The 27,162-nt window shown below is 41.8% G+C and overlaps 1 protein-coding gene across 2 annotated transcripts in view; it reads right to left on the bottom strand.

The window, feature by feature from the left end:
• The window catches only part of LKRSDH (lysine ketoglutarate reductase/saccharopine dehydrogenase), a 180,461-nt gene that overhangs the window by 131,050 nt on the left and 22,249 nt on the right, over positions 1-27,162 (bottom strand). For both annotated transcript variants that reach the window (XM_071693242.1, XM_071693243.1), the window contains exon 2: positions 25,062-25,146. In XM_071693242.1, the coding sequence (XP_071549343.1) occupies positions 25,062-25,142 (81 nt within the window). In that variant the 5' untranslated portion in view covers positions 25,143-25,146. The remainder of the gene's footprint in view (positions 1-25,061; positions 25,147-27,162) is intronic.

The raw sequence follows: 27,162 nt of genomic DNA, 5'->3' as shown, positions 1-27,162 counted from the left end.
CATAGGAAGTCATACACTTACTTTCTAATAAACCATGCTGTCTCTCATTTAGGAAATTTCTCCTCCATAGGAAGTCATACACTTACTTTCTAATAATCTTTTCAAAGAACCTGACACACGATACTCATTAGTGAGACTGACCTGTTGTTCAATGCCTGTTCCCAGTCTTCTTTCTTTTATATAAGCATGACGTTTTGCCCTTTACCATTCAATTGGCACTGCCTTTCTCCAATGATATATTGAAGAGTAATTTAAGACATTTATCAAACATATTTGCACACATCATTAGCATATACAGCGAAATTTCATGAGCCTTATAAGGGTTAAGTCCTTGTAGTATTCTGTTAACATTTCTTCTGGATATCCCTGCTGGTGATGGGGCTATAGTGTGAAAACACTTTAGAACCTGTTAATCATTTCCTCACAAATCTTTACATCATCCTCTACAATTTTTCCCCTTGAACCCCTTAGTCTGATTTGCTGCTCCTGAACTGCCAATTGACTCCCGATGAATTTAGGGAAAAGCTTTGGATTTTCACTTGCCTTGTCCACAGGATTTTTTCAAAGTTTCTTTGATCATCTTTTCTTATCCTGCTACTCTTGTTCCATGCTCTCTTATGCTTTGCAAATGCTGGCTGGCTGTAATGCCAACTATATCCTCACTACTGCACATCTTTCAGTCTGACATTATCATCTACAACCACTCCTGCCCTCTATGCAGTTCTAGCAGTTCTGCTCCATTCCCTAGCCATATGTGGCATCTCCAATTTTTTACCATATGATTATATTGTTTGCTTTTCTTCCTCTCTTACTTTGATTTGTAAAATATGATGAACATCCCATTAAATTCCACCATGCATTTAAGATTCTTAAATTTTCAAAGTACTAATTTGATGACTCCAAGACAAATTTTCAAAGTATTAGTCTGATGACTCCAAGTCAAACATAACTATAACTGGTCACCTCCTTGTGTCTTGGTTACAACCATGAATTATTATCCTTTCCTTTATCATGAAAATCACATCTAGCAGTCGACCAGCCTCCGCCAATATTTTGATGCAATAAAAAGAGTGTGGTTGAGAGAGCAGAGGAGGGTGTTTTGAAATGGTTTGGTCACATGGAGAGAATGAGTGAGGAAAGATTGACCAAGAGGATATATGTGTCAGAGGTGGAGGGAACGAGGAGAAGTGGGAGACCAAATTGGACGTGGAAAGATGGAGTGAAAAAGATTTTGAGTGATCGGGGCCTGAACATGCAGGAGGGTGAAAGGCGTGCAAGGAATAGAAAGAATTAGAACAATGTGGTATACTGGGGTCAATGTGCTGTCAATGGATTGAACCAGGGCATGTGAAGCGTCTGGAGTAAACCATGGAAAGTTCTGTGGGGCCTGGATGTGGAAAGGGAGCTGTGGTTTCAGGGCATTATTACATGACAACTAGAGACTGAGTGTGAATGAATGGGGCCTTTGGTGTCTCTTCCTAGCGCTACCTCGCACACATGAGGGGGGAGGGGATTGTTATTCCATGTGTGGCGAGGTGGCGATGGGAACAAATAAAGGCAGACAGTATGAATTATGTACATGTGTACATATGTATATGTCTGTGTCTGTATATATATGTGTAAATTGAGATGTATAGGTATGTATATTTGTGTGTGTGAACATGTATGTATATACATGTGTATGTGGGTGGGTTGGGCCATTCTTTCGTCTGTTTCCTTGTGCTACCTCGCTAACCCGGGAGACAGCAACAAAGCAAAACATACTACCTATCTCTCCTTTTTTCACGGGAGCGGGGGGCCAGAAATCCTCCCCTCCTTGTATTTTTAACTTTCTAAAAAATGGGAAACAGAAGGAGTCATGCGGGGAGTGCTCATACTCCTCGTAGACTCAGATTGGGGTGTCTAAATGTGTGTGGATGTAGCCAAATAAATAAATATATATATATATATATATATATATATATATATATATATATATATATATATATATATATATATATATATATATGAAAGCCGGCAAGGCAGCAGGTTTGGATGGTATTGCAGTGGAATTTATTAAAAAAGGGGGTGACTGTATTGTTGACTGGTTGGTAAGGTTAGTTAATGTATGTATGACTCATGGTTAGGTGCCTGAGGATTGGCGGAATGCGTGCATAGTGCCATTGTACAAAGGCAAAGGGGATAAGAGTGAGTGCTTAAATTACAGAGGTATAAGTTTGTTGAGTATTCCTGGTAAATTATATGGGAGGGTATTGATTGAGAGGGTGAAAGCATGTACAGAGCATCAGATTGGGGAAGAGCAGTGTGGTTTCAGAAGTGGTAGAGGATGTGTGGATCAGGTGTTTGCTTTGAAGAATGTATGTGAGAAATACTTAGAAAAGCAAATGGATTTGTATGTAGCATTTATGGATCTGGAGAAGGCATATGATAGAGTTGATAGAGATGCTCTGTGGAAGGTATTAAGAATATATGGTGTGGGAGGAAAGTTGTTAGAAGCAGTGAAAAGTTTTTATCGAGGATGTAAGGCATGTGTACGTGTAGGAAGAGAGGAAAGTGATTGGTTCTCAGTGAATGTAGGTTTGCGGCAGGGGTGTGTGATGTCTCCATGGTTGTTTAATTTGTTTATGGATGGGGTTGTTAGGGAGGTAAATGCAAGAGTTTTGGAAAGAGGGGCAAGTATGAAGTCTGTTGGGGATGAGAGAGCTTGGGAAGTGAGTCAGTTGTTGTTCGCTGATGATACAGCGCTGGTGGCTGATTCATGTGAGAGACTGCAGAAGCTGGTGACTGAGTTTGGTAAAGTGTGTGGAAGAAGAAAGTTAATGTGAGGAAGAAGAAAGTTAAGAGTAAATGTGAATAAGAGCAAGGTTATTAGGTACAGTAGGGTTGAGGGTCAAGTCAATTGGGAGGTGAGTTTGAATGGAGAAAAACTGGAGGAAGTGAAGTGTTTTAGATATCTGGGAGTGGATCTGGCAGCGGATGGAACCATGGAAGTGGAAGTGGATCATAGGGTGGGGGAGGGGGCGAAAATTCTGGGGGCCTTGAAGAATGTGTGGAAGTCGAGAACATTATCTCGGAAAGCAAAAATGGGTATGTTTGAAGGAATAGTGGTTCCAACAATGTTGTATGGTTGCGAGGCGTGGGCTATGGATAGAGTTGTGCGCAGGAGGATGGATGTGCTGGAAATGAGATGTTTGAGGACAATGTGTGGTGTGAGATGGTTTGATCGAGTGAGTAACGTAAGGGTAAGAGAGATGTGTGGAAATAAAAAGAGCGTGGTTGAGAGAGCAGAAGAGGGTGTTTTGAAGTGGTTTGGGCACATGGAGAGAATGAGTGAGGAAAGATTGACCAAGAGGATATATGTGTCGGAGGTGGAGGGAACGAGGAGAAGAGGGAGACCAAATTGGAGGTGGAAAGATGGAGTGAAAAAGATTTTGTGTGATCGGGGCCTGAACATGCAGGAGGGTGAAAGGAGGGCAAGGAATAGAGTGAATTGGAGCGATGTGGTATACCGGGGTTGACGTGCTGTCAGTGGATTGAATCAAGGCATGTGAAGCGTCTGGGGTAAACCATGGAAAGCTGTGTAGGTATGTATATTTGCGTGTGTGGACGTTTGTATATACATGTGTATGGGGGGGGGGGTTGGGCCATTTCTTTCGTCTGTTTCCTTGCGCTACCTCGCAAACGCGGGAGACAGCGACAAAGTAAAAAAAAAAAAAAAAAAAAAAAAAAATATATATATATATATATATATATATATATATATATATATATATATATATATATATATGATAGAGTTGATAGAGATGCTCTGTGGAAGGTATTAAGAATATATGGTGTGGGAGGCAAGTTGTTAGAAGCAGTGAAAAGTTTTTATCGAGGATGTAAGGCATGTGTACGTGTAGGATGAGAGGAAAGTGACTGGTTCTCAGTGAATGTAGGTTTGCGGCAGGGGTGTGTGATGTCTCCATGGTTGTTTAATTTGTTTATGGACGGGGTTGTTAGGGAGGTGAATGCAAGAGTTTTGGAAAGAGGGGCAAGTATGAAGTCCGTTGGGGATGAGAGAGCTTGGGAAGTGAGTCAGTTGTTGTTCGCTGATGATACAGTGCTGGTGGCTGATTCATGTGAGAAACTGCATAAGCTGGTGACTGAGTTTGGTAAAGTGTGTGAAAGAAGAAAGTTAAGAGTAAATGTGAATAAGAGCAAGGTTATTAGGTACAGTAGGGTTGAGGGTCAAGTCAATTGGGAGGTGAGTTTGAATGGAGAAAAACTGGAGGAAGTGAAGTGTTTTAGATATCTGGGAGTGGATCTGGCAGCGGATGGAACCATGGAAGCGGAAGTGGATCATAGGGTGGGGGAGGGGGCGAAAATTCTGGGAGCCTTGAAGAATGTGTGGAAGTCGAGAACATTATCTCGGAAAGCAAAAATGGGTATGTTTGAAGGAATAGTGGTTCCAACAATGTTGTATGGTTGCGAGCCATGGGCTATGGATAGAGTTGTGCGCAGGAGGATGGATGTGCTGGAAATGAGATGTTTGAGGACAGTGTGTGGTGTGAGGTGGTTTGATCGAGTAAGTAACGTAAGGGTGAGAGAGATGTGTGGAAATAAAAAGAGCGTGGTTGAGAGAGCAGAAGAGGGTGTTTTGAAATGGTTTGGGCACATGGAGAGAATGAGTGAGGAAAGATTGACCATGAGGATATATGTGTCGGAGGTGGAGGGAACGAGGAGAAGAGGGAGACCAAATTGGAGGTGGAAAGATGGAGTGAAAAAGATTTTGTGTGATCGGGGCCTGAACATGCAGGAGGGTGAAAGGAGGGCAAGGAACAGAGTGAATTGGAGCGATGTGGTATACCGGGGTTGACGTCCTGTCAGTGGATTGAATTGGGGCATGTGAAGCGTCTGGGGTAAACCATGAAAAGCTGTGTAGGTATGTATATTTGCATGTGTGGACGTATGTATATACATGTGTATGGGGGTGGGTTGGGCCATTTCTTTCGTCTGTTTCCTTGCGCTACCTCGCAAACGCGGGAGACAGCGACAAAGCAAAAAAAAAAAAAAAAAATATATGTATATATATATATATATATCCTTCCTTCCTTTGGAAAAAAAAAAAAAAGGAAGGAACAGAGAAGGGGGCTGGATGAGGATGTTTCCTCAGAGGCCCAGTCCTCTGTTCTTAACGCTACCTCGCTGACGCGGGAAATAGCGAATAGTATGAAACTTTACTTCCTCCAGTTTTTCTCCATTCAAACTTATATATATATATATATATATATATATATATATATATATATATATATATTCTTTCTTTCTTTTAAACTATCCGCCATTTCCCGCATTAGCGAGGTAGCGTTAAGAACAGAGGACTGGGCCTTTGTGGAATATCCTCACCTGGCCCCCCTCTGTTCCTTCTTTTGGAAAATTAAAAAAAAGAAAAAAAAAAAAGAGAGGGGAGGATTTCCAGCCTCCTGCTCCCTCCCCTTTTAGTCGCCTTCTACGACACGCAGGCAATATGTGGGAAGTATTCTTCATCCCCTATCCCCAGGGATAAATATATATATATATATATATATATATATATATATATATATATATATATATATATATATATATATATATATATATACATATATATATATATATATATATATATATATATATATATATATATATATATATATATATAAGTTTGAATGGAGAAAAACTGGAGGAAGTAAAGTGTTTTAGATATCTGGGAGTGGATCTGGCAGTGGATGGAACCATGGAAGCGGAAGTAATTCATAGGGTGGGGGAGGGGGCGATAATTCTGGGAGCCTTGAAGAATGTGTGGAAGTCGAGAACATTATCTCGGAAAGCAAAAATGGGTATGTTTGAAGGAATAGTGGTTCCAACAATGTTGTATGGTTGCGAGGCGTGGGCTATGGATAGAGTTGTGCGCAGGAGGATGGATGTGCTGGAAATGAGATGTTTGAGGACAATGTGTGGTGTGAGGTGGCTTGATCGAGTAAGTAACGTAAGGGTGAGAGAGATGTGTGGAAATAAAAAGAGCATGGTTGAGAGAGCAGAAGAGTGTGTTTTGAAATGGTTTGGGCACATGGAGAGAATGAGTGAGGAAAGATTGACCAAGAGGATATATGTGTCGGAGGTGGAGGGAACAAGAAGTGGGAGACCAAATTGGAGGTGGAAAGATGGAGTGAAAAAGGTTTTGTGTGATCGGGGCCTGAACATGCAGGAGGGTGAAAGGAGGGCAAGGAATAGAGTGATTTGGATCGATGTGGTATACCAGGGTTGACGTGCTGTCAGTGAATTGAATCAGGGCATGTGAAGCGTCTGGGGTAAACCATGGAAAGCTGTGTAGGTATGTATATTTGCGTGTGTGGACGTATGTATATACATGTGTATGGGGGTGGGTTGGGCCATTTCTTTCGTCTGTTTCCTTGTGCTACCTCGCAAACGCGGGAGACAGGGACAAAGCAAAAAAAAATGTATATATATATAGGGGATAGGGGATTAAGAATACTTCCCACGTATTCCCTGCGTGTCGTAGAAGGCGACTAAAAGGGGAGGGAGAGGGGGGCTGGAAATCCTCCCCTCTCGTTTTTTTTTTTTTTTTTTTAATTTTCCAAAAGAAGGAACAGAGAATTGGGCCAGGTGAGGGTATTCCCTCAAAGGCCCAGTCCTCTGTTCTTAACGCTACCTCGCTAATGCGGGAAATGGCGAATAGTTTGAAAGAAGAAAGATATATATATATATATATATATATATATATATATATATATATATATATATATTTGGTCTCCCACTTCTCCTCGTTCCCTCCATCTTGGAGGGGGAAAGATGGAGTGAAAAAGATTTTGAGTTATCGGGGCCCTTAAAAATTGAGGAGGGTAAAAGGGCGTCCCAAGGAATAAAAAGGGAATTAAAACCCTGGGGTTATACGGGGGGTCAAATGGTGTAATGGATTGAACCAGGCATGAAAAAGCTTTGGGGGTAAACCATGGAAAGTTTTTGGGGGGCCCTGGATGTGGAAAGGGGGGGCTGGGGTTTCGGGGCATTATTCCCATGACAATAGAGACTGGTGTGAAAAAGGGGGGCCCTTTTGGTTTCTTTCCCTGGGCCTACCTCCACAAAATGGGGGGGGAAAGGGGTTGTTTTTCCATGGGGGCGGGGTGGCGATGGGAAAAAAAAAAAGGCAGGGACAGTATGAATTATTTTACATGGGTAATTTGTATATGTCTGTGTCTGTATATATATGTGTAATTGAGATGTATAGGTATGTATATTTGTTGTTTGTCCGTGAACATGTAGTCTATACATGTGTACTGTGGGTGGTTGGGGCCTTTCTTTCGTCTGTTTCTTAGTGCTACCGCGCTAACCCGGAGACAGCAACAAGCATAACATTACTACTATCTCTCATTTTTTCACGGGAGCGGGGGGCCATGAAATCCTCCCCTACTTGTATTTTTAATTTCTAAAAAATGGGAAAACAGAAGGAGTCATGCGGGGGTGCTCAAACTCCTCGTAGACTCAGATTGGGGTGTCTAAATGTGTGTCGGATGTAGCCAAATAAATAAATAATATATATAATAGTCATATATATATATATATATATATATATATATTATAACTATTATATATATATGAAAGCCGGCAAGGGCAGAGTTTGGATGGTATTGCAGTGGAATTATTAAACAAGGGGGTGTCTTATTGTTGACTGGTTGGTAAGTTAGTTAATGTATGTAATGACTCATGGTTAGGTGCCTGAGGATTGGGGAATGCGTGCATAGTGCATGTGTACAAAGGCAAAGGGGATAAGAGTGAGTGCTTAAATTCACAGAGGTAAAAAGTTTGTTGAGTATTCTGGTAAATTATATGGGAGGGGGTATTGATTGAGAGGGTGAAAGCATGTACAGAGCATCAGTTTGGGGGAAGAGCAGTGTGTTTTTCAGAGTTGTAGAGGATTGTTGGATCAGGTGTTTGCTTTGAGAATTATGTGAGAAAAATACTTAGAAAAAGCAAATGGATTGTAAGTGCATTTATGGATTGGAGAGGCATATGATAGAGTTGATAGAGATGCTCTGTGGAAGGTATTAAGAATATATGTGTGGGAGAAAGTTGTTGAAGAAGCAAGTGAAAAAGATTTTATCGAGGATGTAAGCATGTGTACGAGTAGAAGAAGAGGAAGTGATTGGTTCTCAGTGAATGTAGGTTTGCGGCTAGGGGTGTTGTGGTTGTGATGTATCAATGGTTGTTTAATTTGCTTTATGGATGGTGTTGTTAGAGGTAAAGCAAGAGTTTGAAAGAGGGCAGTATGAAGTCTGTTGGGGATGAGAGAGCTTGGGAATGTTAAGTGAGTCAGTTGTTGTTCGCTGATGAAACAGCGCTGTGTGGCTGATTCATGTGAGAGACTGCAGAAGCTGTGTGACTGAGTTTGGTAAAGTGTGTGGAAGAAGAAAGTTAATGTGAGGAAGAAGAAAGTTAAGAGTAAATGTGATAAGAGCAAGGTTATTAGGTACAGTGGGGTTTTGAGGGTCAAGTCAAATGGGGGTGAGTTGAATGGAGAAAAACTGGAGGAAGTGAAGGGTATTAGAATATCTGGGAGAGAATATGCCGGGATGGACATGGAGTGGAAGTGGATAATAGGGTGGGGGGGGGGGGCGAAAAATTTTGCGGGCTTGAAGAATGGTGGAAGTTCAGAGGACATTTTCACGGAAAGCAAAAATGGGTATGTTTGAAGGAATAGTGGTTCATCAATGTTGTAGGGTTTTGCGAGGCGTGGGTATGGATGAGTTGTGCGCAGGAGGATGGATGTGCTCGGAAATGAATGTTTGAGGACAATGTGTGGTTGTTGAGATGGTATGAATCGAGTGAGTTAGTAAAAGGTAAGAGAGATGTGTGAAATAAAAAGAGCGTGGTTGAGAGAGCAGAAGAGGGTGTTTTGAAGTGGTTTGGGCACCACAAGGAGAGACTGAGTGAGGAAAAAATTGACCAGGAGGATATATGTGTCGGAGGTGGAGGGAAAGAGGCGAAGAGGGAGACCAAATAGGAGGTGGAAAGATGGGGGTGAAAAACTATTTTGTGTGATCGGGGGCCCGAACATGCAGGGGGTGAAAGGAGGGCAAGGAATAGAGTGAATTGGAGGCGATTTGGTATACGGGGTTGACGTGCTGTCAGTGGATGGAATCAAGGCATGTGAAGCGTATGGGGTAAACCATGGAAAGCTGTGTAGGTATGTATATTTGCGTGTGTGGACGTTTGTATATACCATGTTGTGATGGGGGGGGGGGGTTTTGGGGCCCTTCTTTCGTCTGTTTCCTTGCGCTACCTCGCAAAAAGCGGGAGACAGCGACAAAGTAAAAAAAAAAAAAAAAAAAAAATATTATATATAATATTATATATATATATATATATATATACTTATAATAACTATATTATGATAGAGTTGATAGAGATGCTCTGTGGAAGGTAATTAAGAATATATGGTGTGGGAGGCAAGTTGTTTGAAGCAGTTGAAACGTTTTTATCGGGATGTAAGGCATTTTTGAGTTACGTGTAGGATGAGAGGAAATGTGACTGGTTCTCAGTGAATGTGGTTTGCGGCAGGGGTGTGTGATGTCTCATGGTTGTTTAATTTGTTTTTTGGACGGGGTTGTTAGGGAGGTGGAATGCGAAGAGTTTTGGAAAGTTTGGGCAAGTATGAAGTCCGTTGGGGGATGAGAGAGCTTGGAAGTGAGTTCAGTTGTTGGTTGTTGATGTACAGTGCAGGCTGCTGATTCATGTTAGAAACTGCATAGCTGGTGAATGAGTTGGTTAAAAGTGTGTGAAAGAAGGAAAGGTAAGAGTTAAATGTGAAATAAAGAGCAAGGTTATTAGGTACAGTAGGGTTGAGGGTCAAGTCAATTGGGAGTGTGTGTTTGAATGGAGAAAAAAAGGAGGAAGTGAAGTGTTTTAGATATCTGGGAGTGGATCTGGCAGCGGATGGAACCATGGAAGCGGAAGTGGGATCATACGGTGGGGAGGGTCGAAAAATGCCAGGAGCTTGAAGAATGTGTGGATAACTTAATAGTCGAGAACATATCTCGGAAAGCAATAAATGGGTATGTTTGAAGGAATAGTGGTTTTCCCAAAAATGTTGTATGTTGCGTGCGCCATGGCTATGGATAGAGTTGGTGCGCAGGGGGATGGATGTGCTGGAACTGAGATGTTTGAGGACGTGTGTGGTGTGAGGTGGTTTGATTCGAGAGTAACGTTAAGGAGTGAGAGAGGATGATGTGGAAATAAAAAGAGGTGGTTGAGAGGAGCAGAGGGGGTGTTTTGAAATGGTTATGGGCACATGGAGAGAATGATTGTGAGAAAGATTGACCATGAGGATATATGTGTCGGAGGTGGAGGGACCGAGGAGAAGAGGGGACCTCCAATTGGATGGTGGAAAAGATGGTAGTAAGTGAAAAAGATTTTGTTTATGCTGTGATCGGGGCTGAACATGCAGGAGGGGTGAAATGGAGGGCAGGTGAACAGAGTGAATTGGAGCGATGTGGTATACCGGGGATGATCGTCCTGGTCAGGGGGATTGAATTGGGGCATGTGAAGCGTTCTGGGGCGTAAACCATGAAAAGCTGTGTAGGTATGTATATTTGGAATGTTATATGTGGACGCTATGTTCTATACATGTGTATGGGGGTGGGTTGGGCCATTTCTTTGTCTGTTTCTCGTACCTCGCAAACGGGGAAGTGACAGCGACAAAGCAAAAAAAAATAAAAAAAATCTTTATGTGTATATATATATATATATATATATCCTTCCTTTTTTTGGAAAAAAAAAAAAAAGGAAGGAAACAGAGGAAGGGGGCTGGATGAGGATGTTTCCTCAGAGGCCAGTCCTCTGTTCTTAACGATACCTCCTGACGCGGGTGTAGGGAATAGGATAGTATTGAAACTTTACTTCTCCAGTTTTTCTCCATCAAACTTATATCTATATTATATTTTTATGTAATATATATATATTATATATATATATATATATATATATATATATATATCTTTCTTTCTTTAAACTATCCGCCATTTCCCGCATTAGCGAGAGGGTAGCCGGTTTAGAAAACAGGGACTGGGCCTTTGTGGAATATCCTCACCTGGCCCCCCTCTGTTCCTTCTTTGAAAATTAAAAAAAAGAAAAAAAAAAAAGAGAGGAGAGGATTTCCAGCTCCTGCTCCCTCCCCTTTTAGTCGCCTTCTACGACACGCAGGCAATACGTGGGAAGTATTCTTATCCCCTACCCCCAGGGATAAAAATATATATTTTTATATATATTTGCCCTTTTTTCACCTCTTGCACCTTTCTCTTGACCTCCTGTCTCTTTCTTTTATACTTCTCCCACTCAATTGCATTTTTTCCCTGCAAAAATCGTCCAAATGCCTCTCTCTTCTCTTTCACTAATACTCTTACTTCTTCATCCCACCACTCACTACCCTTTCTAAACAGCCCACCTCCCACTCTTCTCATGCCACAAGCATCTTTTGCGCAATCCATCACTGATTCCCTAAATACATCCCATTCCTCCCCGACTCCCCTTACTTCCATTGTTCTCACCTTTTTCCATTCTGTACACAGTCTCTCCTGGTACTTCCCCACACAGGTCTCCTTCCCAAGCTCACTTACTCTCACCACCTTCTTCACCCCAACATTCACTCCTCTTTTCTGAAAACCCATACTAATCTTCACCTTAGCCTCCACAAGATAATGATCAGACATCCCTCCAGTTGCACCTCTCAGCACATTAACATCCAAAAGTCTCTCTTTCGCACGCCTGTCAATTAACACGTAATCCAATAACGCTCTCTGGCCATCTCTCCTACTTACATAAGTATACTTATGTATATCTCGCTTTTTAAACCAGGTATTCCCAATCATCAGTCCTTTTTCAGCACATAAATCTACAAGCTCTTCACCATTTCCATTTACAACACTGAACACCCCATGCATACCAATTATTCCCTCAACTGCCACATTACTCACCTTTGCATTCAAATCACCCATCACTATAACCCGGTCTCGTGCATCAAAACCGCTAACACACTCATTTAGCTGCTCCCAAAACACTTGCCTCTCATGATCTTTCTTCTCATGCCCAGGTGCATATGCACCAATAATCACCCACCTCTCTCCATCAACTTTCAATTTTACCCATATTAATCGAGAATTTACTTTCTTACATTCTATCACATACTCCCACAACTCCTGTTTCAGGAGTATTGCTACTCCTTCCCTTGCTCTTGTCCTCTCACTAACCCCTGACTTCACTCCCCAGACATTTCCAAACCACTCTTCCCCTTTACCCTTGAGCTTCGTTTCACTCAGAGCCAAAACATCCAGGTTCCTTTCCTCAAACATACTACCTATGTCAAGAGAAAGGTGCAAGAGGTGAAAAAAAGGGCAAATGAGAGTTGGGGTGAGAGACTATCAGTAAATTTTAGGGAGAATAAAAAGATGTTCTGGAAGGAGGTAAATAGGGTGCGTAAGACAAGGGAGCAAATGGGAGCTTCAGTGAAGGGCGTAAATGGGGAGGTGATAACAAGTAGCGGTGATGTGAGAAGGAGATGGAATGAGTATTTTGAAGGTTTGTTGAATGTGTCTGATGACAGAGTGGCAGATATAGGGTGTTTTGGTCGAGGTGGTGTGCAAAGTGAGAGGGTTAGGGAAAATGATTTGGTAAACAGAGAAGAGGTAGTAAAAGCTTTGCGGAAGATGAAAGCCGGCAAGGCAGCAGGTTTGGATGGTATTGCAGTGGAATTTATTAAGAAAGGGGGTGACTGTATTGTTGACTGGTTGGTAAGGTTATTTAATGTATGTATGACTCATGGTGAGGTGCCTGAGGATTGGCGGAATGCGTGCATAGTGCCATTGTACAAAGGCAAAGGGGATAAGAGTGAGTGCTCAAATTACAGAGGTATAAGTTTGTTGAGTATTCCTGGTAAATTATATGGGAGGGTATTGATTGAGAGGGTGAAGGCATGTACAGAGCATCAGATTGGGGAAGAGCAGTGCGGTTTCAGAAGTGGTAGAGGATGTGTGGATCAGGTGTTTGCTTTGAAGAATGTATGTGAGAAATACTTAGAAAAGCAAATGGATTTGTATGTAGCATTTATGGATCTGGAGAAGGCATATGATAGAGTTGATAGAGATGCTCTGTGGAAGGTATTAAGAATATATGGTGTGGGAGGCAAGTTGTTAGAAGCAGTGAAAAGTTTTTATCGAGGATGTAAGGCATGTGTACGTGTAGGAAGAGAGGAAAGTGATTGGTTCTCAGTGAATGTAGGTTTGCGGCAGGGGTGTGTGATGTCTCCATGGTTGTTTAATTTGTTTATGGATGGGGTTGTAAGGGAGGTAAATGCAAGAGTCCTGGAAAGAGGGGCAAGTATGAAGTCTGTTGGGGATGAGAGAGCTTGGGAAGTGAGTCAGTTGTTGTTCGCTGATGATACAGCGCTGGTGGCTGATTCATGTGAGAAACTGCAGAAGCTGGTGACTGAGTTTGGTAAAGTGTGTGGAAGAAGAAAGTTGAGAGTAAATGTGAATAAGAGCAAGGTTATTAGGTACAGTAGGGGTGAGGGTCAAGTCAATTGGGAGGTGAGTTTGAATGGAGAAAAACTGGAGGAAGTGAAGTGTTTTAGATATCTGGGAGTGGATCTGTCAGCGGATGGAACCATGGAAGCGGAAGTGGATCATAGGGTGGGGGAGGGGGCGAAAATTTTGGGAGCCTTGAAAAATGTGTGGAAGTCGAGAACATTATCTCGGAAAGCAAAAATGGGTATGTTTGAGGGAATAGTGGTTCCAACAATGCTGTATGGTTGCGAGGCGTGGGCTATGGATAGAGATGTGCGCAGGAGGATGGATGTGCTGGAAATGAGATGTTTGAGGACAATGTGTGGTGTGAGGTGGTTTGATCGAGTAAGTAACGTAAGGGTAAGAGAGATGTGTGGAAATAAAAAGAGCGTGGTCGAGAGAGCAGAAGAGGGTGTTTTGAAATGGTTTGGGCACATGGAGAGAATGAGTGAGGAGAGATTGACCAAGAGGATATATGTGTCGGAGGTGGAGGGAACGAGGAGAAGAGGGAGACCAAATTGGAGGTGGAAAGATGGAGTGAAAAAGATTTTGTGTGATCGGGGCCTGAACATGCAGGAGGGTGAAAGGAGGGCAAGAAATAGAGTGAATTGGAGTCATGTGGTATACAGGGGTTGACGTGCTGTCAGTGGATTGAAGCAAGGCATGTGAAGCGTTTCTGGGGTAAACATGGGAAAGCTTGTGTAGGTATGTATATTTGCGTGTCTGGACGTGTGTATGTACATGTGTATGGGTGGGGGGGGTTGGGCCAATTTTCTTTCGTCTGTTTCCTTTTCGCTACCTCGCAAACGCGGGGACGCGACCAGTATAAAAAAAAAAAAAAAACAAAAAATATATATATATATATATATTATTATAATATATTATATATATAAATATAAATATATATATATATACATATTATATATATATATATATAAAAATATATATATATATATATATATATAATATATATATATATTATATAAATAAGTTTGAATGGAGAAAAAATAGGAGGAAGTAAAGAGTTTAGATCTCTGGAGTGGATCTGGCAGTGGATGGAACATGGAAGCGGAGTAATTATAGGGTGGGGGGGGGGGGGGATTATTCTGGAGCATTGAAAGAATGTGTGGAAGTCGAGAAACATTATCTCGGTGGAATAGCAAAAAATGGGTTGTTTGAGGAATAGTGGTTCCAACAATGTTGGTATGGTTGCGATGCGAGGCTTATGGATTCGAGTTGTGCGCAGGAGATGGAAGTGCTGGAAATGAGATTGTTTGAGGACAATGTTTGGTGAGAGGGGCATGATCGGAGTAAGTACTGTACGGGTGAGAGAGATGTGTGAAATAAAAGAGCCAGTTTGCGAGAGCGAAGAGTGTGTTTGCAATGGTTTGGACATGGAGAGAAATGAGTGCGGCCAGATTGCCCAAGAGGATATTAAGTTCGGAGGTGGAGGGAAACAAGAAGTGGGAGACCAAATTGGCGGTTGGAAAGCTGGAGTGAAAAAGGAAATAGGATCACGTGTCAGCAGAATGCAGCGAGTTGAAATTCTTTCAATGTCAAGACTAGAAAAGGATCGATGTGTAATACCGGAGAGACTTAGCTTACTATACAATAAACTTTCAATATCCGCTAACATTTTACACAATTAAATAGATTCGTACATACAAAATTTATTTATAATACACTCCCATTTACAGTTTATTTATTCCTAAACAAATTACAATAAAATATCACATCCCTCTTTCTCCTTTCCCCTCCCCCCAATAAAACACACACAACTTTTACTTTTCAACCTCCACAACTATAATTTATATACTCCTTCTCACCCTTTATATTTCTCTTTTCATTCCCTTCCAAAATAAAAAAAAAAAAAAAAAAACACAAAACCCCTCAATCTAACACATTATCCCCGAAGCGACCCCCGCCCCCCCACCCCCCCCCCCCCACCCCCCAACCAACCCCCCCCGCCCCCCCCCCCCACTCCGTGCCCCACCACCCACCCCCCCCCCCCCCCCCCCCCTCCAACCCCCCCCCCCCCCTCACCACCAAACCCCACCCCCCCAATCATTCCACCCCCCACCCCACCCCAAACCCCCCCCCCACCCCCACCCACCCCACTCCAACCCCCCCCCCCCCCCCCCCCCACACCCCCACCCCCACCCCCCGCCCCGCTCACACCACACCCCCCCCCCTCCACCATCACAGTTATTCAAAAAGGCCCAGTCCCCCTGTTCTTAACGCTACCTCGCTGACGCGGGAATGGCGAATAGTTTGAAAGAAGAAAGATATATATATATATATATATATATATATATATATATATATATATATATATATTTGGTCTCCCACTTCTCCTCGTTCCCTCCATCTTGGAGGGGGAAAGATGGAGTGAAAAAGATTTTGAGTTATCGGGGCCTGAACATGCAGGAGGGTGAAAGGCGTGCAAGGAATAGAGTGAATTGGAACGATGTGGTATACTGGGGTCGACATGGTGTCAATGGATGAAACCAGGGCATGTGAAGCGTTTGGGGTAAACCATGGAAAGTTCTGTGGGGCCTGGATGTGGAAAGGGAGCTGTGGTTTCGGTGCATTATTACATGACAGCTAGAGACTGAGTGTGAACGAATAGGGCCTTTGTTGTCTTTTCCTAGCACTACCTCACACACATGAGGGGGAAGGATGTTGTTATTCCATGTGTGGCGGGGTGGCGATGAGAATGAATAAAGGCAGACAGTATGAATTATGTACATGGGTATATATGTATATGTCTGTGTGTGTATATATATGTATACGTTGAGATGTATAGGTATGTATATGTGGTGTGTGTGGACGTGTATGTATATACATGTGTATGTGGGTGGGTTGGGCCATTCTTTCGTCTGTTTCCTTGCACTGCCTCGCTGGCGCGGGAGGCAGCAACAAGGCAAAGTGAATGAATAGATAAATATATATAGGGGAGAAAGAATACTTCCCACTTATCCCCTGCATGTCGTAGAAGGCGACTAAAAGGGAAGGGAGCAGGGGGCTGGAAATCCTCCCCTCTCATTTTTTTTTAAATTTTCCAAAAGAAGGAACAGAGAAGGGGGCCATATGAGGATATTCCCTCAAAGGCCCAGTCCTCTGTTCTTGACGCTACCTCGCTAACGCGGGAAATGGCGAATAGTTTGAAAGAAAGAAAAAGATATATATATGTATATATTTATCCCTAGGGATAGGGGAGAAAGAATACTTCCCATGTATTCCCTGCGTGTCGTAGAAGGCAACTAAAAGGGAAGGGAGCGGGGGGCTGGAAATCCTCCCCTCTCGTTTTTTTTTTTTTTTAATTTTGCAAAAGAAGGAGCAGAGAAGGGGGCCAAGTGAGGGTATTCCCTCAAAGGCCCAGTCCTCTGTTCTTAACGCTACCTCGCTATCATGGGAAATGGTGAATAGCATGAAAAAAAAAAAAATATATATATATATATATATATATATATATATATATATATATATATATATCTAATCACCATCTCCCACGTTAGCAAGGTAGCACAAGGAAACAGACGAAAGAATGGCCCAACCCACCCACATACACATGTATATACATAAGTGTCCACACATGCACATATACAAATCTATACATTTCAACACATAAATACTTATACATACACAGACATATACATATATACACATGTATATACTCATACTTGCTGCCTTCATCCATTCCTGTTGCCACCCTGCCATACATGAAATAGCATTACCCCCACACAAGGTAGCTCTATGAAAAGACAAAAAAGGCCACATTCATTCACACTCAGTCTCTAGCTGTCATGTATAATGCACCAAAACCAAGGCTCATTTCCACAACCAGGCCCAAGAAACTTACCATGGTTTACCCCAGATGCTTCACATGCCCTGGCTCAAACCATTGACAGCATGTTGACCCCAGTATACCAATACAATTCCCTCTATTCCTTGCACACCTTTCAACCTCCTGTATGTTCAGGCCCTGATCGGTCAAAATCTTTTTCACTCCATCCTTCCACCTCCAATTTGGCCTCCCGCTTCTCTTTGTTCCCTCCACCTCTGACACATATATCCTCTTAGTCAATCTTTCTTCACTCATTCTCTCCATATGTCCAAACCATTTCAACCCACCCTCTTTTGCTCTCTCAACGATACTCATTTCTATTTCCACACATCTCTCTCTCCCTTTCATTACTTAATCAAACCACCGCACACCACATATTGTCCTTAAACATTTCATTTCCAACACATGTATATACTCATACTTGCTGCCTTCATCCATTCCTGTTGCCACCCTGCCATACATGAAATAGCATTACCCCCACACAAGGTAGCTCTATGAAAAGACAAAAAAGGCCACATTCATTCACACTCAGTCTCTAGCTGTCATGTATAATGCACCAAAACCATGGCTCATTTCCACAACCAGGCCCAAGAAACTTACCATGGTTTACCCCAGACGCTTCACATGCCCTGGCTCAAACCATTGACAGCATGTTGACCCCAGTATACCAATACAATTCCCTCTATTCCTTGCACACCTTTCAACCTCCTGTATGTTCAGGCCCTGATCGGTCAAAATCTTTTTCACTCCATCCTTCCACCTCCAATTTGGCCTCCCGCTTCTCTTTGTTCCCTCCACCTCTGACACATATATCCTCTTAGTCAATCTTTCTTCACTCATTCTCTCCATATGTCCAAACCATTTCAACCCACCCTCTTCTGCTCTCTCAACGATACTCATTTCTATTTCCACACATCTCTCTCTCCCTTTCATTACTTAATCAAACCACCTCACACCACATATTGTCCTTAAACATTTCATTTCCAACACATCCACCCTCCTCCATACAACTCTCTCTGTAGCCCAGGCCTTGCAACCATATAACATACCTATTTTTGCTCTCAAAGAAATTTTCTTTTCCCTCCACACTTTCTCCATCACTCCCAGAAACTTCGCCTCCTCCCTCACCCTGTGAACTCATTGGTTCCATCTGCTGCTAAGTCCACTCCCAGATATCTAAAGCAATTCACTTCCTCCAATTTTTCTCCTTTCAAACTTACATCCCAATTAACTTGTCCCTCAACACTATTGAACCTTGCTCTTATTCACATTTATTCTCATCTTCCTCCTTTCACACACTTTTCCAAACTCAGTCACCAACCTCTGCAGTTCCTTACATGAATCAGCTACTAGAGCTTTATCATCAGTGAACAACAACTGACTCACTTCCCAAGCTCTCTCATCCCAAACAGACTGCATACTTGCCCCTCTCTCCCAAACTCTTGCATTTACCTCCCTTACCACCCCTTACATAAACAAATTAAACAACCATGAGGGCATCACACACCCCTGCTGCAGACCAACAATTACTATGAACCAATCACTCTCCTCTCTTCCTACTTGTACACATGCCTTACATTCTTGGTAAGAACTATTCACTGCTTCTAGTAACTTACCTCCCACACCAGATACTCTTAAACCTTCTACAAAACATCTCTATCAACCCTTTCATATTCCTTCTCCAGATCCATAAATACTGCATACAATTCCATCTGTTTTCCTAAGTAGTTCTCACATACATTCTTCAGAGCAAACATCTGATCCAAACATCCTCTACCACTTCCGAGACAACACTGCTCTTCCTCAATCTGATGCTCTGGACATGCCATCACCCTCTCAATCAATACCCCCCATTAAATTTCCCAGAAATACTCAACAAACATATACCTCTTTAGTATGAACACTCACCTTTATCCCCTTTGCCTTTGTACAATGGCATTATGCATGCCTTAACAACCAGTCAACAACATAGTCACCCCTGTTTTAATAAATTCTACTGCAATATCATCCAAACCTGCCACCCTGCTGGATTTCATTTGCAAAGCTTTCACTACCTCTTCTCTCTTAACCAATTCATCCTCCATGAACCTCTCACTTCACACACCACCCTGATCAAAATGCCCTATATCTGCTACTCTATCATCAAACACATTCAACAACCTTCAAAATGATCAATCCATCTCCTCACTTCATCACTACTTGTTGTTAATTCCCCACTTGCCCCCTTCACTGTTCCTATTTGTTCTTGTCTTACGCACATTAACTAACTCCTTCCAAAACGTCTTTTTATTCTCCCTAAAGTTTAATGATACTCTCTCACCCTTAATCTCATTTGCCCTCTTTTTCAACCCCTTGAACCTTTCTCTTGACTTTCTCTTACTTTCTTTTATACATCTCCCTGTCATCTGCACTCCTTTCTTGCAAGTATCGTCCAAATGCCTCTCTTTTGCTAACAAACTCTACTTCTTTATCCCACCACTTACTAGCCTTTCTAATCTGCCCATCTCCCACCTTTCTCACGTCACATGCATCTTTTGTGCAAGCCATCACTGCTTCCCTAAATACATCCCATTCCTCACCCACTCCCCCCATGTCATTTGCCATTCTACACTCAATCTCTCCTGGTACTTCCTTGCACAAGACTCCTTTCCAAGCTCACTTACTTTCACCATTCTCTTCTCCCCAACATTCTCTCTTCTTTTTTTGAAAACCTCTACAAATTTTCACCTTCGCCTCTACAAGATAGTGACTGGACATCAATCTCCAGCTGCCCCTCTCTGCACATTAACATCCAACAGTCTCTTTTACATGCCTATCAATTAACATGTAATCCAATAATGCCCTCTAACCATCTCTCCTATTCACATACGTATACTTATGTATATATATCTTTTCAAACCAGGTATTGCCAATCAACAGTCTTTTTCAGCACACAAATCCAAATGCCCTTCACCAATTCCATTCACTACACTGAATACCCCATGTAAACAAATTATACCCTCAACTGCCACACTGCTCACCTTTATATTTAAATCACCCATCACTGAAACCCGGTCTCTTACATCAAAACTACTGACACACTCACTCAGCTGCTCCCAAAACACTTGCCTCTCATGATCTTTCTTCTCATGACCATGTGCATACGCACCAATAATCACCCGTCTCTCTCCATCAACTTTCAGTTTTACCCACATCAATCTAGAATTTACTTTCTTACAGTCTATCACATACTCCCACAACTGCTTTAGGAGTAGTGCTACTCCTTCATTAGCTCTTGTCCTCTCACCAACCCCTGACTATACTCCCATGACTTTTCCAAACCATTCTTCCCCAGTACGTTTGAGCTTTGTATCAGTCAGACCATGTTTTTTTTCTCAAACATACTATCTATCTCCCCTTTTCTTCTCATCTTCGTTACAAACACAGTCATTCAGACACCCCAGTCTGAGCCTTCGAGAGGATGAGCACTCCCCGCTTGACTTCTGTTTCCCTTTTTAGAGACTGAAATACAAGGAAGGGAGGGTTTCCAACCCCCTGCTCCTGCCCCATTTAGTTGGCTTCTACAACATGCGGGGAATACATGGGAATTATTCCTATTCCTGGGGACAGGGGAGAAAAAACACTTCCCTGACTTTTCCTGCTTGTCGTAAGAGATTAAAAGGAGTGGGAGCTGGGGGCTGGAACCCCTCCCCTCCTGTTTTACTTTTCCAAAAGAGGGAAAAGAGAAGGGTGCCACACGAGGATTTTCCCTGTAAGGCGAATAAGGCAAAGGGGATAAGAGTGAGTGCTCAAATTACAGAGGTATCAGTTTGTTGAGTATTCCTGGTAAATTATATGGGAGGGTATTGATTGAGAGGGTGAAGGCAAGTACAGAGCATCAGATTGGGGAAGAGCAGTGTAGTTTTAGAAGTGGTGGAGAATGTATGGATCAGGTGTTTGCTTTGAAAAATGTATGTGAGAAATACCTGGAAAAGCAAATGGATTTGTATGTAGCATTTATGGATGTGGAGATGGCATATGATAGAGTTGATAGAGATGCTCTGTGGAAGGTATTAAAAATATATGGTGTGGGAGGTAAGATGTTAGAAGCAGTGAAAACTTTTTATCGAGGATGTAGGGCATGTGTACGTGTAGGAAGAGAGGAAAGTAATTTGTTCTCGGTGAATGTTGATTTGTGGCAGGGGTGCATGATGTCTTCATGGTTGTTTAATTTTATTATGGATGGGGTTTGTTAGGGAGGTGAATGCAAGAGTTTTGGAAAGAGGGGCAAGTATGCAGTCTATTGTGAATGAGAGAGCTTGGGAAGGGAGTCAGTTGTTGTTCCCTAATGATACAGCACTGGTGGCTGATTTGGGTGAGAAACTGCAGAAGCTGGTGACTGAGTTTGGTAAAGTGTGTGAGAGAAGAAAGCTGAGAGTAAATGTGAATAAGAGCAAGGTTATTTGGTACAGTAGGGTTGAGGGATGAGTCAACTGGGAGGTAAGTTTGAATGGAGAAAAACTGGAGGAAGTGAAGTGTTTTAGGTATCTGGGAATGAATTTGGCAGCATATGGAACCATGGAAGTGGAAATGAATCATAGGGTGGGGGAGGCGGCGAAAGTTCTGGGAGCATTGAAAAATGTGTGGAAGTCGAGAACATTATCTTGGACAGCAAAAATGGGTATGTTTGAAGGAATAGTGGTTCCAACAATGTTATATGGTTGCGAGGTGTGGGCTATAGATAGAGTTGTGCAGAGGAGGGTGGATGTGCTGGAAATGAGATGTTTGAGGACAATGTGTGGTGTGAGGTGGTTTGATCGAGTAAGTAATGAAAGGGTAAGAGAGATGTGTGGTAACAAAAAGAGTGTGGTTGAGAGAGCAGAAGAGGGTGTTTTGAAATGGTTTGGTCATATGGAGAGAATGAGTGAGGAAAGATTGACAAAGAGGATATATGTGTCAAAGGTGGAGGGAATGAGAAGTGGGAGACCAAATTGGAGGTGGAAAGATGGAGTGAAAAAGATTTTCAGTGATTGGGGCCTGGACATGCAGGAGGGTGAAAGGCGTGCAAGGAATAGTTTTGTGGGGCCTGGATGTGGAAAGGGAGCTGTGGTTTCGGTGCATTATACATGACAGCTAGAGACTGAGTGTGAACGAATGTGGCCTTTGTTGTCTTTTCCTAGCGCTACCTCGGGGGGAGGGGGTTTTCATTTCTTGTGTGGCGGGGTTGCGACAGGAATGAATAAGAGCAGACAGTATGAATCAAGTACATGTGTATATATATGTATATGTCTATGTTTGTTTATATATGTATACGTTGAGATGTATAGGTATGTACATGTGTGTGTGGACGTGTATGTATATACACTTTTTTTTTCTTTTTGCTTTTCGCTGTCTCCCGCGTTTGCGAGGTAGTGCAAGGAAACAGACGAAAGAAATGGCCCAACCCACCCCCATACACATGTATATACATACGTCCACACACGCAAATATACATATCTACACAGCTTTCCATGGTTTACCCCAGATGCTTCACATGCCCTGATTCAATTCACTGACAGCATGTCAACCCCGGTATACCACATCGATCCAATTCACTCTATTCCTTGCCCTCCTTTCACCCTCCTGCATGTTCAAGCCCGATCACACAAAATCTTTTTCACTTCATCTTTCCACATCCAATTTGGTCTCCCACTTCTCCTCGTTCCCTCCACCTCCGACACATATATCCTCTTGGTCAATCTTTCCTCACTCATTCTCTCCATGTGCCCAAACCATTTCAAAACACCCTCTTCTGCTCTCTCAACCACGCTCTTTTTATTTCCACACATCTCTCTTACCCTTACGTTACTTACTCGATCAAATCACCTCACACCACACATTGTCCTCAAACATCTCATTTCCAGCACATCCATCCTCCTGCGCACAACTCTATCCATAGCCCACGCCTCGCAACCATACAACATTGTTGGAACCACTATTCCTTCAAACATACCCATTTTTGCTTTCCGAGATAATGTTCTCGACTTCCACACATTCTTCAAGGCTCCCAGGATTTTCGCCCCCTCCCCCACCCTCTGATTCACTTCCGCTTCCATGGTTCCATCCGCTGCCACATCCACTCCCAGATATCTAAAACACTTTACTTCCTCCAGTTTTGCTTCATTCAAACCCACCTCCCAATTGACTTGACCCTCAACCCTACTGTACCTAATAACCTTGCTCTTATTCACATTTACTCTTAACTTTCTTCTTTCACAAACTTTACCAAACTCAGTCACCAGCGTCTGCAGTTTCTCACATGAATCAGCCACCAGCGATGTATCATCAGCGAACAACAACTGACTCACTTCCCAAGCTCTCTCATCCCCAACAGACTTCATACTTGCCCCTCTTTCCAAAACTCTTGCATTTATCTCCCTAACAACCCCATCCATAAACAAATTAAACAACCATGGAGACATCACACACCCCTGCCGCAAACCTACATTCACTGAGAACCAATCACTTTCCTCTATTCCTACACGTACACATGCCTTACATCCTCGATAAAAACTTTTCACTGCTTCTAACAACTTGCCTCCCACACCATATATTCTTAATACCTTCCACATAGCATCTCTATCAACTCTATCATATGCCTTCTCCAGATCCATAAATGCTACATACAAATCCATTTGTTTTCTAAGTATTTCTCACTTACATTCTTCAAAGCAAACACCAGATCCACACATCCTCTACCACTTCTGAAACCACACTGCTCTTCCCCAATCTGATGCTCTGTACATGCCTTCACCCCCTCAATCAATACCCTCCCATATAATTTACCAGGAATACACAACAAACTTATACCTCTGTAATTTTGAGCACTCACTTTTATCCCCTTTGCCTTTGTACATACGTATATACATGTATATACATATATGTATGTACATGTATATACATATTTATGTGGGTGGGTTGGGCCACTTTCGTCTATTTCCTTGAGTTACCTCGCTAACGCGGGAGACAGCGACAAAGTATGATAAATAAATAAATAAATATACACACATATATATATATATACATATATATATATATATATATATATATATATATATATATATATCATAAAATTCCCTTCACCTATTTATTGTTAAAGGGAAGGGAGCCACAGACCAATGAGGTATTAACGCGACAGCCCGCCAGGGGAGCGTCAGTGATGGCTGTGCATGTGCCATCACTTCAGTAGCTTGGCCAATATTGCAGTTTCTTGTTCGTGCCTTACACAACTTGCTGGAATTCCGTGCAAGAACGAATAATCACAGCATCTCACATATATGATGTTAACATAAGGTTTTTATAGAAAGAGGTTCTGCAATAAATATTAATAATAATAACGAATAACTCAAACAACTCATAGCCCTTTGTCGAAATCTCAGCTTAAGCATTTGTATATTGGTGCAAATGCAATTCTCTAAGCGGAATTACAGAAGCAACATACACTACTGCAAGTGAATGTTCATAACATGATTCCTGCAGTCTGGGCCTCCAGTAGGTTGGAAACAACTACACATTTTCCCCACGCTATATGGCTCAGGATAACATAAATAAATAATTGCTAAGTAAACAATGGTCAGTAAATAAGAAACAAAGTCACTTACACTGATCCACCTTCTGGCTTGGCAGGAGGGTGAAGGCAAACACCTTGTCCAAACTGGCCCAGCACTCACTACCGATGACATTACACTACAAGAAAAAATACGAATTAATGAGATAATAATATGTCTAACTTTACCTCTGCTACATCTTGATCCTAATATTTCAATACCTACCTGAAAACATTTAGCTTACTTCCCATGAGGACCATCACGAAACTATTTAAATCCCAATATTTTTTTAAGCTTAGAGTTACACAAAAAGGATATAATTTCTTTAAAAAATACACTTGAAATGAAGCAAGACTATAATTACAAATCTGGTGAGGAATAAAAGTACGTTTCTTTATGAGCTAGATGACGCATCAACCTATGCAAAAAGTATCAAAAAAATCCCCAGTAAAGCACAGCAGTCATGCTATTTCCCTCACTAAAGCACAATGACCATGCTATCTTTTGATCTCATTATGATATTAAATGAATCAATTTTGACTAAAACAAAAGAATCACATCTACTTAAAAGCTGATGGACTAGCAATGTTTTCTTTATCACATTTCAAGTATAGTAGATTTTTTATGTCGTTTTCTATGACTGGATACATGGATACACACTGGCTCATGTGTTTAGCATACCTTGGTCCTAAGCCGAATATTTTTCTTTTTTTGATGGGTGTGTTCATTACTTTAATACAGGCCATTTTACATTTCACAGAAATCTAGACTTTTTTATCATACCGAATCATGTCTCCCCCCTCCCCACCCCAAGGATGCATTTGTTTTCTACAGTCTATTTTCCTTACTGTGTGCCATTGTGGCTCATATAAACGCATATATTTGACAAACAATTCAGACCGGATGAAATGAGTAAAGGTGCAGCCCAAGAAGGGCCTGGGGTCTATAGAAGAGCCCAGGCCTAAACAATATCATTATCAATGATAAAGCAAAACCCCTGCTGGGCCTCACATGATACACAGAATGATTTACCGCAAACGTCACTCGGTTTTCCTTTAACCAACATGAATGACTGAAATAATTGTTCCAGTAACAAGTCTGTTTTTGGGTATTATTACCGTTTCACAAGTCCAGAGAATTTTCATAAATTAAGCGAGGTTTGGTTTGGTTGAAATTGTTTCTCCGATGATTTTGGATTGTTTTTAACATTCCTAACCTTCACTTCAAACACAAATCACACATTTTTGATATTTCCCCAAAACCCTGATTCCCACTGGAGGTTTCCTGTTATTGCTGAGTAAAAAAAGGGGGGGGGGGATACTCTAAAATGTAGTGCTTTATGATGACAGTCTAATAGTCAGAATAGTAAAATATAAAAAATATCAATGGAAAACATAACTTCAACTTCCAAACAAACGGATGGTCAAATTGGTAATTTTACCCTATTTTTGTTACTTTGTAAATATAAAAGAGGGTTGTCAACATTTTATATGTACTTTTCTATTACATTCTCGTGAGCTAAAGAAGCTGTTGGCTCAGTCGTCATGTTTTCATGATTCTATATGTAAGTTATTGAAAAAGAGAATGAGGACCCAGTGCAATTGTTTACCCAAAGGCCCGTGATGACTTTTAAATTATTCCAGAATAAATTACTGTGACAGAGTCCTGGTGTTCCCCAGTACCTTTCTAAAGACTCCTACTGACCAAGGCTTTGGGATTTCCTTTGGAGAGTGAAGCTCCCTGACGAGACTCTTCACCCTATGATACAACCTTGCTAAACTGACTTCCCTCAAGGTGTAATCTCAATTTAGCAAGTCCGTTAACACACACATTATATATATATATATATATATATATATATATATATATATATATATATATATATATATATATATATATTTTTTTTTTTTTTTTAAACTATTCGCCATTTCCCGCGTTAGCGAGGTAGCGTTAAGAACAGAGAACTGGGCCACTGAGGGAATATCCTCACCTGGCCCCCTTCTCTGTTCCTTCTTTTGGAAAATTAAAAAAAAAATTGAGAGGGGAGGATTTCCAGCCCCCCGCTCCCTCCCCTTTTAGTCGCCTTCTACGACACGCAGGGAATACGTGGGAAGTATTCTTTCTCCCCTATCCCCAGGGATAATATATATATATA

Source organism: Panulirus ornatus, chromosome 55 (genome assembly GCF_036320965.1).
Source record: "Panulirus ornatus isolate Po-2019 chromosome 55, ASM3632096v1, whole genome shotgun sequence".
Classification (NCBI taxonomy): domain Eukaryota; kingdom Metazoa; phylum Arthropoda; class Malacostraca; order Decapoda; family Palinuridae; genus Panulirus; species Panulirus ornatus.
Note: the sequence above shows the minus strand (reverse complement) of the source record. Positions and strands in the feature narration are given on the sequence as shown.